This window comes from Callorhinus ursinus, unplaced genomic scaffold (genome assembly GCF_003265705.2).
Source record: "Callorhinus ursinus isolate GAN/ISIS: 27379988/994484 unplaced genomic scaffold, GSC_fseal_2.0 scaffold7, whole genome shotgun sequence".
In the NCBI taxonomy this organism is placed as follows: Eukaryota; Metazoa; Chordata; class Mammalia; order Carnivora; family Otariidae; genus Callorhinus; species Callorhinus ursinus.
The window spans coordinates 6,563,826-6,582,866 of NW_027397069.1; the positions used below are offsets into that span (position 1 = coordinate 6,563,826).

General features: G+C 52.5%; 1 protein-coding gene across 2 annotated transcripts; it reads right to left on the reverse strand.

Annotated features, from left to right (window-relative positions):
- Nucleotides 1-8,119: 8,119 nt before the first annotated feature.
- Nucleotides 8,120-14,155, reverse strand: ZIC2 (Zic family member 2). 2 transcript variants are annotated; one of them, XM_025875255.2, is made up of 3 exons: nt 11,729-14,154; nt 9,782-9,945; nt 8,120-9,551 (listed from the first exon to the last, which is right to left on the reverse strand). In XM_025875255.2, exons 1-3 carry the CDS (start codon nt 12,798-12,800, stop codon nt 9,198-9,200), a joined length of 1,590 nt encoding a protein of 529 aa, XP_025731040.1. In that variant the 5' UTR covers nt 12,801-14,154; the 3' UTR covers nt 8,120-9,197. The 2 variants fall into 2 exon arrangements, with proteins under 2 accessions (XP_025731040.1, XP_073750375.1); XM_073894274.1 differs by having other exon boundaries at nt 9,413-9,588; nt 11,729-14,155.
- Between the last annotated feature and the right edge of the window lie 4,886 nt (nt 14,156-19,041).

Below are 19,041 nucleotides of genomic sequence, written 5' to 3' on the forward strand. Positions count from 1 at the left end.
ATGTTGTTACGAAGACTTTATAAAAAATCTTTGATTTTCATTCAGAACTTTTAGAAATGTTTTGTATGTCAGAAGTTAAACTATCCAGGGGGAAATAATTCATTTCATTTTAATTTGAACAGATAGTTCAGATGAACAATCACCAAAGAGATCATTTGAAAACCCATCAGAGGAAGACATATATTTTAGGGGAAGATTACAATCTGATTCTTTGTTTTGTTCTTCACCTTGAAAATCCTTGATTCTCCACTCTTGCAAAGAATTCTCAATAATATGTGAGGGCTAGATATTTTTATTTATTTCTCTAAGGTTAAAAAAATCCAAATAGTATGCACTATAATTTATCTCCTTAAAGAACAGGAAGAAGAGGATCACATACAGATTATTTTCTATATGTCCTCCAAATTCTTTCCCAGAAAGAGATATCTAGCCTAATTCATTATCACTAATATCTAGAAAAGTTTTAACCAATCAAATCATCAAATATTTTTTACTGCCGTTGATCTTAAGCAGCATCTAACTTGAAAGAGTCTGTAGAGTCCATTCTCAAAGCATCAAGTCTCTCTGCAGTTTCTTGTCTGCCTTGTGCAGGTAAATGAATATCATTTCAGATTTCCTTTTGGCTTCTTTTGCCTGCCAGTTCAGAAGTATGGGAAGTAAGAGGGGTTAATACTAGTTTCTAAACATTTCTGCCACACGCAATTATTTCAATACCCCTCTCTGGTGTTGTGTCTGAAAAAAGGGTGGCCGAGCCTGCAGCCCGCAGCGCCAGACAGTCAGCCGGATCCACCCCTGGGCACAGTCGTCAGAGGGAAAAGATTCTGCTTCCAAACTTGATTAAAAACAGCCTACCAGTTTCTGCCCCGTTAAGGCACTGTGTGGCTTGAGAAGCTGAGTAAGCTGCCTGGGATGGGAGAGGAGTGGCTGAGGTCTATATCCCTGTCAGTTGGGAATCCAGAGAAGCTTGAAAAAAGCAGTGGATAGTGGGCTATAGGACAACTTGTCCATCAAAATCTGCAGTTAAAATCCACTTCACACGATTTAGGTGCTGAAAAAGTGATTTTACTTTGTAATTTTTCACCTTAATTTGAAGGGAAAAAGGGAACACATGCACACGCCAAAAACCTACCCAGATGCTTGGGAAATGTTGTTTCTGAGTTACTTTTTTTTCCCTTCCTGTTGGCAAATACTTAAAAATATCCTTCTCTCCCTTAAGTTATATTCTGGATGATACAATTAAAAGAAAAATACTAAGATAGAAAAATATCCTAGAAATAATGAGTGTGTAGGTCAGTGAATAAAATAGATGCCTGTCAGCATCTTCTTAAAGATACGCTGCTGTTGTTGCTTGTGATATTTTTATGGGAAAAACTAAAGACATCCAAACAGGATTCAAATATGAAGAGAAGTGGGAGGTTTCCTGATGTGTTTCAATAATAAAATGAAAATCGAGTCTGTATGTGCCTGTGTGTTCCCCTTCGATTTGAAATTTTATTCCAGAAAGTGCTACAACTTGTTACTTTTTTGTGGGCACAGGAGGAGGAAAAATATGATACATTGGGGGATTTTTCGGTAGAGCTGTGTTTAGTTTTAATTTTCCTGTATTTTAAAATAAACACTTTGACCAAAGCATGTTTGATCTTTGCAAGAAGGAAATATACATTGTGGAGGAATGTGCAGCGGTTGGGTATGAAAATGGGGTTGTGACTCACAGCTGCAGGCTGAAAAAAAAGGCGTCGTGGTGTCAGCCAGAGGTGTTCAGTCTAATAATTCAAGCTGTAAACTGTATCCCCTAAAATTACCTACATAATAAATCATTGTGTGAAGAAAAAAAGTTTGGACTGGAAAGTGTAAGTGAAACAGAATCCTCAGGAGACTTCAATGCTGGGACCTATTGACAATGATGTGAAATAGGGGTTTATTTTGTCCCAAACGTTGAAGATCAAAATAATACTGGAAATAATTCTAATACAGCTCTTTTTTTGTTTTGGTTTGTTTTGGTTTTGCCTTGAGTTGCATAGTCTGTTGCAGAAACGGGGTTGCATTCCCCCCCCATCACACAGCTGAAACTGCTTTATGGGATTTACAGTCAATTTATATATTTTCAAGAGAAAACTCAATTAAAAAATGGGTCTATTTTAAGAAAAAGAGCATAACTGAGTTATCAAATGCATATTAAGAATGGAGGCAGAAATGGTTCTGGAAATTCCCTTAGGTTCCTGTCTCAGATTTCACTGTTGCTTACAGGTAGCAAAGAAAACATTGCAATTAAGTAAACTGATGAATTAGCTTGCCTAAGAATTCACTGCTAGATTGAAACATTTAGACACTGCGGTTGGCAAAGCCAGTGTCAAATCCTGGAGACTTGAGAAACGGGAACGTTTGGGGATGGAATACACCCGTCTGGAGTAGAAAGGAGCTCAGTGCCCGGAGAAAAGATGCAATTGTCAAGAGGAAGTTTAAAGGCCAAGGACACACGAAGTCTTTGAAACAATAAGGGTGAGGAAGTCAAGAAGCAGACTCGCCAAAGCCACATTGAAACAATTTATTTTATAGGATCCCCTACATTTCCAGAATTAGTGAGCAGAAGAAGCGCCCTGCTGGGAACTCGGGCTGTGGGCTCTCCCGCTCACACGGGCACTGGGAAAGGGATAAAGTCAAGTTGACGCGGGTCTCTTTCGCCTGGGCATTTCAAATGAAAATGTAAGAAGGAGGGCGGGGAGAGAGGGAGACAAAACGAAGCTCGAAAAGACCGACTCCGAAGTCTGCAATAAAGATTAACTGGAAAAAGGAAGTCCATAGCAATTAAAACTCCTACCCTGGCTCATTAGTATTCATGACCGAATGTCCAGCTTTTCTGTTTATCTTTCTCCCAAGATCAATATCGGAGCAGCGTGGGCCTGGGAGGAGCCCAAGCCCGGCCCTGCGTGCGCCTGACCTCTCGCGCCCTCCCTACAGGTCAGAGCATCTTCAGAACCGCCGGGCCAAAGCCGCGCCCAGGATCATTAAAGCCACCATTCATCTGCCGGCAGGGAGGAGGAGGGGGAGGCCTGGGTTGGAGGGATGGGGGTGGGGGCAACCGGCAAACAGACCCAAACGACTCCAGAGAGTTTCGAGAAACCACACTCCGCCACACCAACCACTGTGGGCCCAGTGGGCCAGGAGAAAGAAGAAAAAGAACGAAACGCGCGCGTTTACAGCAAGAGGCCCAGCGCGGCTCCTGGCCAGGCGGTTGCAGGCTCGGCCTGGTTCCAGACCCAAGATTTGAAGGGGGCTGGGGAGTATAGGGCAGGCAACATAAGAACCTCTCCACACCCTCCCCTATAGAGGACCCCACACCCATTTCCAGCCCCGCGCGGTCTGTAGCCGCCCCAGGCCTCCACCAGCCTCTGAGGAGCAACCCAGTTGGGGAGCGTTAACTAGGATGATTATCTTTGACATTATTAACATTATTATTATTTCTACCCTCAACCTCTCTGGCGGCGTGGCGCCCTGTTCCGCTCCTCTGGGCCACCAGATTTGGCCTCGGGGACAGGAAAATACTGGCGTGGAGAGGTTAGGAAAAGAGGCTAAGGGCAGGGGTTGGAGGAAGGGGGCAGGGTTAGAAAACTTTCCCTTCCTCCTGGCTTAACGGAGAGGTAAAGGAGCGACCGCCCAACGCACACCCGGGAGTAAGTGGGTGCGAGGGGAGGCCGGACGGTCTGGCCTATCACATTCCTAGGAAAGTGGGCCTGAGGGATCCGGACGGTGTGCGGGGATCCCCGCCCCCAACTTGTCTCACACTGGTGGCTCAAAGTGCGGGTTTCGGAAATAAGGCCCAGGCAGTAGACTCTCAAAAGCCAAGTTGGATGGAGAGTCCAGGGCAGGCCAGGGCCCTTTCGGAGAGAGGCCGTAGCGGGTGGGGGAGCTGGAAAAGAGTGGAAGGATGAGGGGGGCATCTCTTGCTGGGTCTTCCCTCTACGCGCCCCCAATCTCTGCAGCTCGGGTCCATCCCACCCACGCGAATGGGTGCCTGGGGCATGCCAAAGGAGGCGAGCATATGTGAGTGCATGTGTGTGTGTGTATGTTGAGGCGTGGAGAGAGATTGTGAGAGAGCATGTGTGTGTATGCGGGGTATCTGTGTGAGTGAACGCAAGTGAATGCCGCATTCCCCCCTCCCCCCCAAGCTCTGGCCTGGTGGCTGCGGGATGCGGGACAAGGGCAGGATGCAGGGCTGGAGACGAAGCGAGGGGTCACCTCTTCAAAAGCTCGTCGAGCCCTGGGAACAAAAGGGAAACGTACAAGGGCGACGAGGTGGCCCCAGCAGGGACAGTTCGCAGACTGGGCCCTGAGGGGCGGGGCGGGAGTGGGAGGACCCTGGCTTCGCGTGCCCTGCCCGAGGTCTGCGCGGCGGAGAAGCAGGGGCGGAGCGGGGCGTGGACCCTGCGGCCGCAGTCACTCCACAGCCTTGACCGTGAACTCGAACCCTCGGGCTGCCCTGGTTATGGTTTACAGAAGTTCTCATTAGTAACACCCAGTTCAAATTGCCAAGGCTGCCTTTTTCCTTCACAGGAGCCCAGCGGGACGACCGATCACTCGATCCAGTCTGGAAGGATCTAGGTTCTTCCCTAAAATAAAACCCCTGCAACAATCTGTTGGAGGCATGGGGAGGGGTTTAGCGAGGAGGGCCACACGTCTCCAGCCCTGTTCTAAGCTGCCAGTTAAAAATAGAAACCGTTCATTGCGGTCTGCTGGGGGTAGCAGTGGGCCGAGGAGCTCCCAAGTTTCTGTGGAACCAAAGCAGTATCAGACTATATAATCAATCAATCCTCAAGTATTCACTGAACGCATATTTTGGATCCCGTGGGTCGCTTTCCGGGGCACGTGTCCGTTTAAGTAAAACGGCATCCAAGGGTTCAACCAAGTCTTGGTGAGGTATTATTTTGAGGCCTTTATTGCTTAGCTCTTGCACACAGGCCTAGCGCGCCCTTTGGGTTACTTTGGTGGCGTGACAGAGAGGAGAGTCCCAAGTGAATACTTGGGGGGGCTGCCGCGTGTCCAGGTGTGCTACTGGTGCGCTCACCAGGGACCCACCAGAGCACACCTCCCCCAGTCAGTCCTGCCCACTCAGCCGGGCAACCGATGACTTGGAAAACCCAGGCCTTCCTAGCCACCCCTGGAATGAGGGAGAGCAGCGCGGTGGACAGGGAAACCCGAAACTCCGGTCCAGCCTGTAATCTGCCCTAGATATCACAGTTCTGTGCGGAAAATACACCATTTGGTACTGAAAACATCCGTCTGAAAAAGACAAAAGGGGCGGGGGGTGGGGAGGAGGAGGAAGAGAGAAGGTGCCAGCAGAAAGGAAAGGGTCTGGGACAGCGGGGACGGGGTGTGCAGGGCCTGGGACCCGTTTCCTCTACTCGCGCCCTGCGGGGCCTCGACCTTAGCAGCCTCCCCCTTGCTCGCGCCCAGATCAGAATCAACCCGGCCTCTGCTCCAAGTGTGACCTCCTCCCTGCCTGGGACTTGGGGGACTGCATTGAACCGGGAGAAGCTGATACCGATGCCAGTTATCATTGTGGTCATTAATAATGCAGTGAGGATCACGATAATTAATAATAATAATGATGGTCCTCCCGAGGGGCCTCCAGCTGCCTCCGGATAAAGCGGCTCTCGCGTGAGGGGAGTTATTTGGTAGTGGATGGAGCGGAGCGCAAAAGGAGCGAGCTTGGGCGCTCTGAAGTTCAAGTTGTAGGTTGTGACCGGCAGAAACCATCCTCAGGCGGAGGCAATCGAGCCTCCCTGCGGGCAGCGAACCAGAGGCGCAGCTCTGGTTCCCTGAAGGAAGCGAAGATGGGATTCAGTTTTCTAGTTCTGGAGTCCAGAAGAGGGCAGGTTAGAATTCAAGTCCATTTAGGCGGGGGGGGGGGGGGGGGGAGACGCACTCAACCCCCCCCCAGGCCCAGGCGCCTCTTTGCCACGCAGAATCTTGGGCCGCCAGCCCCCCCCTCGTGCTTTCCAAGTCGAGCAATTCTGACTCCTTTGACCCCTTCTGCCACCTCCCCCTCCCCCCATCCAGTCTCCGGGATTCGAAGGGCCCGAGAGAAAGGCTTGGAGTGAGCCACACCATCGGTCGGTGACTAGTGTGGACAAAGCGGTGGGACGCAAGGAGCCATTTTGCGGGAAGGCTGCTCCCATTCGCTCCTCACATCCTAGGGTGGACTAGGAAACCGCTCCCAGGCTGCGATCTTCCACCGCACGCCAGGCGCCTTCCCATTTTTATTTCCTGCTGAAAACTAGGATCGGCGCCCCCGGACCGAAAGGGCCCTCCGGTAGCTCTCCGACATTCAGCGCTAGAAAGCCAGCCAGCCACCTCAAGACTGAGGACGTCTGCCTCTTCTTGCTGTTTTCCTTCTTCTTCTGCCAAATGAGAAAAGCCCCAAGCCTTGAGTTGATACTAAAGTTGCCTATCTACTTCTGTTCCACTCTTCTCTTTAGACTAGGGAGGTGCCTCAAAACCAACAATTTTCACACAAAAATGAAAAGTTTAAAACATTTAGGATAGACGATCTCATTCTTGCCCAAGTTATGATAAAGATTTAATCTGATTTCTTCACCCCCTTCTCCGGAGGTGGCCCAAGGTGGGGGGTGGGGATGGGGTTGAAAAACTAAATGCTTTTTCCCACAGCTTATAATGTATTCCATGAAATCTCCCAAGGATCAGTAACATATGCCAATTATTTTAATAATTTTCCTTAATATTATTAGGGGTTATAAATTTGACTTTAATAGGGGGTTGATTGCTTCAGGAGCTGGTGCTTGGGCAGTAAGTTGGGCCGCGGGAGAGGGCTAGCCGGGCCTCTGTCACCCTCTGGGACACACACACACACACACACACACACACACACACACACACCCCAGGCTGGAGTCTTTCCCTCCCCCATTGAATAGGTGGCCTCCGGGAGGTCAGGGTTACCCTTCTCTCCAAACAGCCCTCTGGCCTAGCCTGGCCCGGCCCTGCAGCTTAGTCGACTACCGCAGGGGAAAGAGAGAGAAGCAGTGGTCTCCGCTGCAGCCACCCGTGCCCTGGGTCTCCCCCCCACAAAGTCCCGAGAGCCCACTGGGCGACCCTAGGGAGGTGTCGCCACCGACGCCCGCCGAATCTACTCAGTACTGGGGGGGGGGGTGTGACTCAGGGACTGTCAGGGACTCTCCGAGGATACTCAGGAAGAGATGGAGATGTTTTGATGTCTCAGGGATTTAAAAATAATTTCCCCCATTCCTACCCTTTGATTATTAAAACTATTTTTACCTTCTTCTCTAGAGCATCTTGTTTGAAATCCGATAAATTCTTGCAGGGGAAAGGAGTAAAGCTGCAAAACTTCTAGACAAACTAGTGGTTGGTACTCTGCCTCACTTCCACCTGACCATTTTAATCTTTTTCTTATTCTATTTTACTGAATTCTTGAAGGGATTCTCTTTTGTCTTGGGCCAACGGTTTGTTGCTTTCTTAAATTCAAATGTACTCTATCACCTTCTTCTCTTGAACATCCTAGTTATTGGTGCACAGCAGTTGTGCAGATAAGCAAAATTTCTTGAGCAAGCTCTCTAAAATTTCAAGAAAAAAGTTTTGGTAGAAAAGGGTCCTTAAACTATAATCACTGGGCCAAGTTCAAAAACAAAGTACTCAGCTCAGTTTTAAACGTGCAATTAAAAATAACTATACCTCAGCTTTTCAGAGGGAGGGAAAGGAAAGGGGGCAGGGAAGAGGGAAAACAAAGAATAAGGAAATGTTTAGTGCTCTTAAATCCAGTCCAAATAGCTTAAAGAAAGGCATTCCCTCAGATAATGGAGCCATTAGAAACTCTGAAGGTTCCTGCCGCCATTCCTCACAGGGCCTTTCCAAAAATTTAATTCACTCCCAGCTACAAACAAAGGACAGAGAAAATAATTTTGAGACTTTCTGCCAAAGGGGCAGTTTGGCCTGGTTTCTATGCATACATACACCTTCCTCCCCAGAATGCAAGGTGGTACCTCCCATTCATTTAGGCAGCTGAGGCATATCCACATCAACCCTCAGCTGCCCCCTTCCCATTTTCTTTAATAACTTTGCTAGAAAAAAAATAGTATGTTCATGCAGTTTCAACACATTTTATTATATTTCTGTATGCATTACTCTCAAAACATATCACAAGAAATGATCAAACCACTTAAAACCTTCAAATAAAAAATCTGAAACAGTTTATGCCCACAATTGTACATATTTATAGTTAAGAAACATTCTTTATAAATATTGTTTCCTCTGTAGCAAGTTAATACCATAATTTAATTACAAATGGATAAATATGGTAACGGGTATTTACAGAAGGAAGGGTGTTATTACGGAAAAGCTAACGGCACGACGTTTATTTTCCCCCACAATCTCTCATACAGGAACTAACAAATTGAACTTGCAAAAGCACTAAAACATCACATGTAAACCCAGCTAACAGAAAAATACATTCACAAGCGTTGGTGGTGGTGGTGTGTGTGTGTGTGCTGTGGATCAATGTGTTGAAGAAACAGAAGGGAGACTTTGGCACGGCTCGGTTTTTTTCCAGTCTATAGTTGCATGAAGTTTACAATCAAGTTGCCTCATAAAAAGGAACACAATATTCAATACCACAATACAAAATAAACCATTTTCTTCCACATTACTTAAAAAAGAAACCGGGTAAACTAAAAAGAGAAAAAGAAAAAGCCCATCACTTGGGAAAGGGAAGGGAAGAAAGGCAGGAAGGAACGCAATCCGGAGAGTTACAAATGGACAAACTTCTATACACCAAGAAGCCATTAAAACCACCTTGGAGAAGGAAGGAGTTCGCTATGTACAGTTTGTCAGAAGACTGGGAACTGGGAGAGAAGGAAAGAGGGCATGGGGGGGTGATTAAGGATGGGGGTTTGGTTCAATATTTTTACGGGTTTTGTATTTTTTTAATTTTTTATTTCTTATTTTATGTTTTCAGCGTCTGAGACTCCGGGAGGGATATTTTTGCTTTTCATGCCTAGATTATTTAAAAAAAAAAAAAACTTTTAAAAATCCTTCTGGTAAAATCATTTTCATCATCATAAAAATCAGATTCATAATTTTAACAACACATCACAGGGTGCCCTCGGCGCTGGCCACCCGGGGGGCTGCGCCAGGATGGGGACTGGGAGAGGGAGAGAGGCCCCGGCCTCTCACACGTACCATTCATTGAAGTTGGAGGAGAGGCCGCTGTGGCCCCCGGCTGTCCCGCTGCCCCCGCCAGAGCTGCCGCCGCCCCCGCCGCCCGCCCCGCCGCCGCCCCCGCCGCTGCCTCCGCCGGAGCCGCCGCCCGCGCCGCCGCCGCCCGAGCCTCCGCTCCGGTGCACCGCGGACACGGCCGCCGCCGCCGCCGCCGCCGCCGCCGCCGCCGCGGCCGCTGCCGGGGAGAGGTTAGAGCTGCTCTGGGGCTCGGCGCTGGGGGACACCAGCCCCGGGGGCGTGGACGACTCGTAGCCCGAGCTGGCGGCCGGGGAGGACTCAGAGCCCTGCGGGGAGGACTCATGGACCTGCAAGAGAAAAGCCGGGAGGGGAGACCAAAGGGGACTGGGTGTGAGTGCAGCTGCTGTGGGGCCGCGCTCCCGGGGGGAGCACCCCCAGAAATGCCCTTCCCCTCGCTACTTCCGCGCCATCCGGGCCCCGGGGAACCCTGGCCTTCCCAGACTGGCAAGGGTGGTCCAGGCCGGACCCGCGCCGCGGGCCAGCCGCCTCGCACTCCTCCCGGCCTCCCCGGTGGTACCTTCATGTGTTTCCGCAGTGAGCTGGGGTGCGTGTAGGACTTGTCGCACATCTTGCACAGATAGGGCTTATCGGAGGTGTGGACGTGCATGTGCTTCTTCCTGTCGCTGCTGTTGGCGAAGCGCCGGTCGCAGCCCTCGAACTCACACTGGAAGGGCTTCTCCCCTGTGGATAGAAACATAGGCGCTTGCTGCCCACACCCAGAGCTTCCCGGAGCCCCCACCCACTCTGGAAGGAGCAAGGCCGCTGCAAGAAGGAAAGAGGAACCAGAAGGGCCTGGGTCCCTTACCAGGTCGGATCGCCTCTGCGGCAGAACTAAGATGAAATTAACTGCCTTCCCACCTGACAGTCCTGCTCATTTACTTCATATTTTAATTTTCTTCCAGACTGACACCCATTTCCTCAGATTTATAATGAATTTGGGGTAGTACCCGGCCCTGCCCACCTTTCTATAGGACTCCTTGGATTCGCAGCTTCTAACAAACTGGTCTCGCCATGGAGAAGCTGTTATTATGACAAAATATTTAGGGCATTATCAAAATCAGGCAGGCTGCTGGGCTGCTGTCGGTTTGTCTCTGGGGCCAACAGGCAATTACATTTGGAGTTGCTATGTTTGGGGACAGGGCTGTGGATCATAACTGAGCCAGTATTTTTCATCCAAAATTCTGCAAATTAAATTAACCGTTATTCTAGTCTCACTTCCAGTCATTTAAAAATAAGTCGGGGAAAAAGGTAAATATTAGAGATAAGACAGCATCTAGGGATGGCAGAGGCACAAGCTGGGCAGTGGGGGTGGGGGACGTCAGCAAAGGCTTTCAAAATCTCCCTGTTTAATTTTCTGGCGGTCCCCGCATCCTGTTGCCAGAATTCCAAATGCTTGGAGTCATTTAGAGGTGTGAGAACTCAAACATCGTTCCTCTTGGAAAGGGGACCATTTAACGTTAAATTCCATTAGCACCTAAATTGTTTTTTAAAGACATCCGCTCAGACACAGGACTCGAAAGCATTTCATGCAAATAAATTTCTCAAATTTTAAACCTTGTTAAAAGCTTGTCTCGCACCTCGGCTCCCTCCCTTCCCGGAAGAGAACAATAGGCCGCTGGCGCATCCCCACTTTGGGGTAAATATTGACGGGGGAAGTTGCTAAAACATTTGGCTTTCTTTTAGGAAATCGTCTGGCACGATTTTGGCTGGGACCTGGTCAGAGATGAATAATCTATGAGTCGAGAGGCGCGTTCTTTTGCAGCTCCCTCCTCTCACGCGATTGCCCCGCGGGGCCATCCGGCCCCGGGGTTTTCTCTGACCCGGCTGTTGGTCCAAGTTTGGAATCGCAAACCCTCTGGTTTTTCACAAACTACTGCAACCCACCGTAAAGCCCCGCGACCTACCCCGAAATGGGCTTTAAAAACACTTCTTTTTTCTTTTTTTAAACAAGAAACACTCTACAGCTTCGGCTCACAACAGACTCATTTAATGGGAAAACAGTTCCGGGAAGGACTTTTGGACCGCGAGTAAAATAAGTGGGAAAACACACAAGCCACCCAAACACAGACACACAGCCGGAGCAGAAAAGCACATCCAGACAAGCTGGCAAAATCCTCTCTAGGCTCGATTCCCGGGCACCGAGTTGCAGAGCAGTTTTATTTTGTGCGTTCTATTTAGAACGGAAATTATTAACAGGGGCTGAGCAAACGAAGCAATTACATCACCCAAAACATACATTTGATGTTATACCGATCATTTAAAAGCCAATTTCCATACATGGAAAAATCCAGCCCGATAATATTCTTTCTTTCTCCAACAAAAACAAGCCGCTGGCTGTCTCGCACACACAAAAACACCTCCCATCCCGGAGCAGGAACTGGCGGTCTGCGCGTTTCCCCCAGCCAACCAACCACAGCCTCTCTCTCTCTCCCCCGCGCCCCATCCCGTCCCGGCCCTCAGTTACCTGTGTGGGTCCTTTTGTGGATCTTGAGGTTCTCGGAGCGCGCGAAGACCTTGCCGCAGCCCGGGAAGGGGCAGGGGAAGGGTTTCTCGCCTGTGTGCACGCGGATGTGGTTGACCAGTTTGTATTTGGCCTTGAAGGGTTTGCCCTCGCGCGGACACTCCTCCCAGAAGCAGACGTGGTTGCTCTGCTCGGGGCCGCCGACGTGCTCCACGGAAACGTGGGTCACCAGCTCGTGCATGGTGCTGAAAGTTTTGTTGCAGCTCTTCTTGGGGTTGCTCAGCTGCTCAGGGTCGATCCACTTGCAGATGAGCTCCTGCTTGATGCACTGCTGCCGCATGTAGCGGAAAAAGGCACCAGGGTGGTGGTGGTGGTGGTGGTGGTGGGCCGCGGCCGCTGCCATGTTCATACCCATGTTCATATTCATGGGACCGTATTGGTTGTGGAGCTGCGCCGCCGAGTAGGGGTCGGTCCGCGGGCTGGCCACCTGGCGGTACTGCTCCGAGCGCCCGAACACCTCGCCGGGCAGCCCCAGGCGCATCTGCCCGTTGAGCACATTCTGCGAGCCGTGCGGCCCGTGCTGCTCCGGGAGGCCGGGGAAGAGGAGGTGGCCCTGCGCGTCCGAGTGCGCATGGTGCAGGCCGCCCGCTCCTGGCCCAAACAGCCCGTGCTGCCCGCTGCCCGGCGCCGAGTCCCCGAAGCCCCGGCTGCGGAACAGGAAGTCCCGGGTGGAGTTGAAAGGCGGCCCGGAGTAGGAGCCGACGTGCGCCGCATGGGGCCCAAGCGCGGCGGCTGCAGCGGCAGCCGCGGCAGAGCCAGGGTAGGCGCCGGGGCCCTGCGACGTGAACGCCGAGCTCTGGCCCGGGGACAGCTCGTGCGCGCCTGGGTTGAGCTTGAAGGCGCCCATGTGCGCGGCCGCCGAGTCCACGAAGCCGTTCTGCGCCGCGGCCAGGCTCAGTTCGCGGTCCTGCATCTCGGCAGCCGCCGCCGCCGCCGCCGCCGCCGAGTGGTGATGGTGGCGCGCGAAGCTGCCCACCCCGATGGCCGGGAACTGCGGCCCCGCGTCCAGTAGCATGGCCAGCGCGCCCACCCGCCCTGCCGGCCCCGGCGAGCCCCGCGCCTCCTCCGCTCCCACTCCCGCCCCGCGCGCGGTGCGTCCAGCGGCCGCCCGGCTCAGAGCGCAGGCGGCGGTGGTGGTGGCGGCTTCAGCCCCGGGAGCCGCGCTCCTGCGCCCGCCGCCTCCGCCGCCGCCTGGATCTGCCTCGGGCGGCCGGGCGCGGAGCGAAGGCGCGGAGAGGAAGAGGAGGAGGAGGCGGCGGCGGAGGAGGCGCGGGAGGAGGAGGAGGAGGAGGTGGAGGAGGAGAAGAGTCCAAAGCCAGGCGGAGAACCAAAGTGTATTAAAGGAGCTGCGGCGGGGGCGGGCGGGCAGGGCAGGGGAGGGCGGGCGGGAGGAGGGAGCGGGAGGGAGGTGTGGAGAGCGGAGTGGAGAGGGGGGCCAACGGGGGGCGAGCGCAGCGCCGCGGCCCCCACCCCTGCGCGCACCCGCGCGCGCACGCACACACTCACTCACTCGCTCGCACGCTTCGCGGACCCCGGACCCGGCAGCGCCAAGCGGCGCCCGCAGAATGAAATCACAGCAGCGGCGGGGCCACCGTGCCGGAGCGCGGCGGCCGTGCACGGGCTAGGCAGGCGAGCGAGGAGGGGACGGAGGCGAGCTCCGCGCTTGGCGCCCTGACCCGGCGCGCCCACGGTCCACCTGACCGCGGCGGGGGCACTGGGGCGGCAGGCGGAGGCCGAGCGCCCTCTCCCCCGCGCGCTGGGTCGGCCGCTCGGTTCCCCGCGGCCCTACTCGAGCCGCTCCGCGCGCGGCGGGTTATTGTTTAGCGCAGCGGCCGCGGTGTTTAGCCCTCCTCGTCCTCCGCGCTTGGCATTGGCTGCGCCTAGCGCAGTAAACTTGCAGCAGCCACGAATTCCCCCAGATGAAGGAAGCTGCCGCGCCGCGCCTCTCCCTCTTTCTTTAAGTTGTGCGGGAGAAGGAGGCGGGGGAGGAAGAGAGACGGGGGCTGTGGGAGGGGAGAAGGCTTCCAGAGGGAGGGGAGGAGGGGAGGCTAGGCTGAAAAACAATAACAACAATAAAAAAGTGATCTCTAGCTCGCCCGCTTCCTCTGGCCGGTCAGACGCTGGACGCGGAGCGGGCAGCCGCGCTCCCGAGGACCGACCGGAGTCCGAGATCCGAGCAAGTGCGAAGAAGCCAAAGCAGGTCCCCCCCCTTTCGGGTGCGGTGGGCTCCGCTCGCCACCTCCGCCTCTGTTTATTTCGTTGGGCTCTGCAGCCGATGCCGCAGCCTTTTATTTTTATTTTATTTATTTATTTATTATTTTTTTTTTGTCTCCTCCTTTCCTCTCCCCTCCCCCGCGTGCCCCCGCGTCTCCCGCCCGAGCCTCCCTCCCTCCGGCTCTCCCTCCCTCTCTCCCTCCGGCTCCAGGCCGGGACTCACGGTCACACCGCCCCTTTAACGGCGGCTCCCGCCCCGCCCGCCCTTCCGTCGCCACCATTGGCCGCCGAGGCCCCGTCAATCCAGCGCCCCCGCCCCGCGGCTGGTCCGCCCCTCCTCCCCCGCTCTCCCGAAGCTCCCCTCTGCCCCCGCAGCGGCGGACCCCGCGGATCGTCACAGGCAGCCCGGCCTGCCAGCCTACAGCTCCTCGGCCGCGCGGCCGGTGCTGCGGCTCCTGTTCGCGGCCGGCCGCGGCTCTCCCCGGAGCCGGGAGGCCCGCGTAATGCTGGCCCGGGCCGCGGGGTCACTGTGCCCTTGGCTGGGTCCGGAGGAGACAGCACCCTGCACTCGCGCCCTTCTGCAGAGGCCGCCGACTCCCCGGGGACCCGAGCCATTCCCGGCGGGCACCGAAAGCGGGCAACCGTGGTCACTCGAGAACTTGGCTAGCAACCGGGTTCGCCGGCGGGAGATTCCACGAGCCGGGACTCTACAAGGCCCCGGGCCCAGTCGGGAGCGCGCGGCGGGGACGGCCCGGGGACCCGTCCCGGGATCGGTTGGCACGCTCTCTATCTACCCCCCGCCCTTTTTAAACTTACTCTGTGGTATTGAAAACACAGGTGCTGGGTGGTGGGCCTAGGTAAAGCCAGACATACCCCTTCCTCCTACTCTCTGGACACTCATCCAGACACCGCCCCCCTCCCTGGCGGTGGCCCCCACCCGCAGTTCAGCGCGCTCGGCTCCCCCAGCCGCTGGCGTCCTGCTCCGATTACAGCAGTAAACACTGGGCAGCGGCCCCCTTGAGGGAGGGGGTTGATTGGAAGTCGTTTAAAGGCAGTGTATATCCTCGGGATGGATGCCCAGATGCCCCGGCCGCTGCCACAGTGGGGTGGGAAGTATGGGGACGCCGGAGGCGCGCGGCGAAGCAAGGCTCAGGCTCAGGGCCTCTAGAGAAGAAACCTCCAGACTGGTAGGGCTTAAACCTTCTAGAAGATATTTATCACTCCTTGTGCAGGACCTGGGAACGCCCCCCCGCCCCCCCCCCCACCTTCGGGCGGTGGCGGGGCCGGGCGGCTCCTAGTGCCGCGCCAGGCCTGCCTCGGGGCTCTGGGGCTGCAGCCGTCCACCGGGCTCCCGGTTGGCCGTTGGGGACATTTCCTGTCCCGCTGCCGAAAGCTTGCGCTCCCAGAGGTAACCGGAGAGGGTACGCCGGGCCCGGAGGCTGCAGAGGTGTGAATGAAAGGCCTGAAGCCAGCGCCTTTCTTCGCCTAGCTGGCTAGAGAACTCCTTTTATTTACAAATCGCTGAGAGCTGAGATAAAATTCAAGTCAGAGAAAATAATCAACATGCGTTTAAAATTTTCATGTTGAAATGAAATCAACAAAAACGCGGGAAGACAACTCTAGCTCGCTATTGCTGGGAGAACCCGGCCTCTCTCCGCCGGCACTGGCAGCCACTCCCGGCTTAAGCGGGTCTCTGAAGGTCGGACCTGGCGGAAGCCCCTTGCATAAGGTGCCCTGTGTCCTCCCGCTGCCCCCACCCCATTGCCGTTGGAGGGGGGCAGGAAGGAGGGAGGCTGGGTCATCTTGTCTGAAAGCACGAGATTTTTGTCTGGAAGCTGGAGATGCTCGCCTTACCTCAAAGGAGGAAATGTTCCTCATTTCCACACACCTTGCTGTTGGGGGGGGGCAAATGCCAAACTGCCCCCCCTAAGAGAGGGCATTGAGAGAGAGACAGAGACAGAGAAAAGAGAAAATCTCCAAGGAGAAAGGCTGCCTTGCTGTATCGAATCAATAAAAAAATTGCCCAGTGCACAGCCTTTCACATTTGTTTACTTTATTCATCAGTTTATGTGGGGGTGGGGAGGATTGAAAAGCTTACTCCAAAAGTATTTACTAAATAAAATATTTTCCTAGAGACTGGTCGTCCTTCACATCTAGAATCCTCACTTCCCTCCTTTTCTTGAGCCACCAGACCTCAAGTCTTCCTCCTTTCCCACTTTCTCGCCTCCTCCCCAGTCCTCTGCCCCCCTCCGCTTTGCCCCATTCTCTCTGTTCGCTTTCATTCGCCTTTTGCAGCGTCCGCGGTTCGGGCTGACGCGGCTGGGCGCTCGCTGGCGCTAGACTCCGGGGACCGCGCGCGGCCGGGCGGTGGGGCCGACTCCTTAATTCCCGCGGGAGAGTCCGCGGGCTGGGCCCTCCTGGCTATTCTTTCCCGGCTCCAGTTCTCCTCTCTCTGCGGGACACAGAGGAGCTGAGCCAAGTTCAAAGTCACGTCGCCTTCCCCGCTTAGAAGTGCTTTATTTCTCTGCTAACCGCAAAACCCCTTTCCCCCATGACACAGTAATTCTTTTCTTTTCTTTTTTTAAAGGAAGAAAAAGGGAAGAGAGAGAACGAGAGCAAGAAAGCAAGGGGGGGGGGGAACCTGCAAAGGCTTTCAGAGTCATTGCCTCAAAAGTAGATTTGGGCCTCTTGGCCGAAAGGAAAAAAAGCGGCTAAGAGGCGTTCTGCACCTTGTGAGTGATCAGTTTTTCAACAGGTTTCTGGAAAGGCCCGCCTTGACGGTGTCAGACCCACGGGACACACAACTGTCTCCACCGGGCAAATATGTCCCTTCTTTGTAAGTTTTCCAAAATTGTTCTTTGATAGTCTCACGGAGCCTCCCCCGGGCCGGTGCCTGGGGCTGGCGCAAGTCGGGGCTTTGCTGCATGTGGATAGCCCTGCAGGGCAGGCCCCGGGGCGCGTGGGCTGGCATCCATTTCCCACCCCCGCCCCCCGCAATGCGATAGAGAATTCGGGTTGTCTTCAAAAAAAAACGGCAAATCCTTTCAAACACCCAGGCACTCATTCGCTGAGCACCTCATTGCGGTTTGTGGGCCTCTGTGAACAGTTGAGTGACTTCTTTTGTAGCATGACCAGTATTTTGTGTGCACATACACATAAAAACAGTGTATACGTACACACAACATACTCTCACACACACATAGGTATATCTTGCTGGTCAGGAGAGGCCAAAAACAAACAAGCAAACAAAACTGACCTTTACATTGGAAAGCAGAAACACGCTGTGGTCATACCATTTAAATTTTTAATTTCCTCTTAAGGAAAAGGTGGGAATGGGGTAAAGATGGGAGAAACAAATGTGGAATCAGCTGTCTATACACACAAGACCAAAAAAAAAAAAAAAAGGATTTTAGCACCATCTTCTGTATCACAGACTCATAAATTCAACAAGATCATCAACAGGATATTAAGTTGCAGGGCACCTTTGATTCAGCCCTCTCAGCCACTCCTGGGCTGGGCGACCCCTGACCCATGAAGGACCACATGTGTGGTGGGATAGCCTCCTCTGTAAAACCCACCTAGAACAAAAGTTCTTTGTCAGAGCTTCAGAGAAGCATAATGTAAAAAAAAAAAGAGGAAAATTTGTAATGTAAAAGAAGGGAAATCATGAAAATCTCAGCCAGTGTTGTAACTTTTAAATACCATTTTTAAGAAGGGGGAGATTGAATGGAGGCGGGGAGGTATCATAGGATAAGGCCCTCTCCAGTCTGTTCACAGAACTTCTCTTCTTCTACAGTTAAAATTTACTGTTCTGTAACTGGGCTTATAAAAAGTCTCTCTATAAAATATATGCTCACCAGCAGTTTAGTGATGGGGATGCAAATGTTTGTCTATTTGTCATTAGGGACTCGGGATAAAAAAATAGTCGACATTTCTATGTGACAGTGGTTGTGGTTTTGCAAAAGGAAGACAACTAACTAATTGTCCTGACTTTGTCCTCTTTCCTGATGGGAGTGTTTCTACTGCTGCAAAACAAAGCAAAACAAAAACAAACCAGAAAACAGGAGGCATTAGCTTACATGAATGTGTTTAATTATTTTGAGGACCGTTATCCTTTGGGCTCCCAAATGAACTACATCCAGGGAGGTTGAATCCTGGTGGCAGGAGAGCAGCTTTCCAATAAACTGCAGTATTATTGCAATAGACTTTGTAATACAATTTATGCTGTCATTCATAAATAACAATGCCATATGTCAACCATATTGCTTCCACAAGTAAATCCGTCAACGTGTCACTATTTGATTTGCCTCAACAGCTTCTTCAAATATTGAAGTATAGATATTGGAAGGGGTGTGGAACGGGGGAAAGTGCCCACAAAATCTGCAATAAAAAAAAAAAACCCAAACAGCAACACTCCACACAACCTCGACTCCTCCTTCATCTCCCATCTAAAAATACCCTAAAAGATAAAGAATGAAAGGGAGGAAAAGCACATCTTGGGTCCAATATAAATAAATATTGGGTGGTTATATGAACCGTGAACACATGAGGGACTTTTGTGGTTCCTGCTTTGACCTTCTAAGCATATTTTCAAGCACAACAATTAGGCATTTCCCAAGAAATTACCAATCCTAATGGTCAAATGTGGGTCAAAGGCCATTCTCCTACAACCCCCATCTCTGAGGGTAAAAATGATTGATAACCAAGTGAGACTATTTGACGACAGGCCAATTTTACTCAACTTATTTTTTAGTAATGGGAAAGTAAAGAGAGCCATAATTTTTCAAGGGCTTTTAAGCACTGAGGTCAGGGAGACACAGGATGGGTCCCCATTCTTGACTATCCAAAATAAACAAACCCCAAATCCAACGTTTCAGTCACAGCTACCTAATCTCAGACTTGCGCCTAAAAGAAAAAAAAAATCCTCATTAAGTCCAGGTACATGGGACAGGGATCATAAACTTTAGCAAGAAGCACATTTTTAGGTTACTCTCAGCCCCGCAGGTATCCGTGAAGCCTGAGGAATCAGGGCGAGCTCAGAA